General features: G+C 66.5%; 1 protein-coding gene across 1 annotated transcript in view; it reads right to left on the bottom strand.

The window, feature by feature from the left end:
* The window catches only part of CHMP6 (charged multivesicular body protein 6), a 21,798-nt gene extending 21,314 nt beyond the window's left edge, over positions 1-484 (bottom strand). Inside the window, exon 1 of the mRNA XM_021708787.1 lies at positions 388-484. Coding sequence (XP_021564462.1) covers positions 388-484 — 97 coding nt within the window. The remainder of the gene's footprint in view (positions 1-387) is intronic.
* Positions 485-929: the final 445 nt, after the last annotated feature.

Genomic DNA, 929 nt, shown 5'->3' with positions numbered 1-929 from the left:
AGCCTGGCAGGTCGAGGCTGCGGTGGCCGGGAGCGGCCACTGCACTCCAGTCTGGGCGACAGAGTGAGACTCCAACTCAAAAAAAAAACACAGGAAAAACCAAAAACAAAAAAAAACACGCCATAATGTAAACATGTCATCATCCAACAGGCCCCTCCCAGTGCCCAAATGCTCCTGAGCCTCTGGGTAAGCAGGGGGTGGGGGGGTTGCCAGCGGCCCCCACGGAGGGGTGACCCCAGGCCTTTTGGGTGCAGGAATTGACTGCCACGCTCGCCAGCGTAGGACACGTTCCCTCATCTTTTCTTCTCTGACCACGTCGGCCCCCGTCGCCCAGGCTGGCGGCCTCCCAGGGCTGGAAGGCCGGCCGGAGGAGGGCGGGCAGCTCACCTTCTCCGGCGTCCAGTCTCAGTTCAGCCCCTCGGCTGTGGCTGGGGGGGCAAAGACCAGCCCCTGCCGGGCCTGAAGCGCTCACGCCGGAGCCCATCCCCCGTGGGGAGGGGAGGGAGGGGCGGCTGGGAGGCGGGCTGGAGGGAAGGGGCCTGTCCCTGTGTCGCGGATGTGACGCGCCTGGGCATATGCGGACACCTGGCTTGGGCCGGGAGACCCCAGTTGGGCTGGTGGGACGTTGGGGCTGGGGTGGGGGACACGAGGGCCGCGGTGACCCTCTCCACGGGACAACGGATGTGTCCGGGCAGAGGCTCCCGGGGTCCCGGGGGGCTTGAGGGTCGGACTAAGGAGGCAGTGACCCAGGATGAGCCCGGGGAGGATTCTGGACTGAGTCAGAAGAACCGAGGCAAATTCCCTGGGTGGGGACACAAACGAGGGCGTTGGCGGGACCTGTCTGCTTCGGACACTTCATGGGGGGGAGAGACGCCTCGAGGGCGGCGCGGGGCGCACAAGGGGAAGGCCCCGCAGCCGCTGACCCTCAG

Source organism: Carlito syrichta, unplaced genomic scaffold (genome assembly GCF_000164805.1).
Source record: "Carlito syrichta isolate Samal-C Ts95f unplaced genomic scaffold, Tarsius_syrichta-2.0.1 Scaffold148020, whole genome shotgun sequence".
Taxonomy (NCBI): domain Eukaryota; kingdom Metazoa; phylum Chordata; class Mammalia; order Primates; family Tarsiidae; genus Carlito; species Carlito syrichta.
This window is presented reverse-complemented; position numbering and strand designations above follow the sequence as displayed.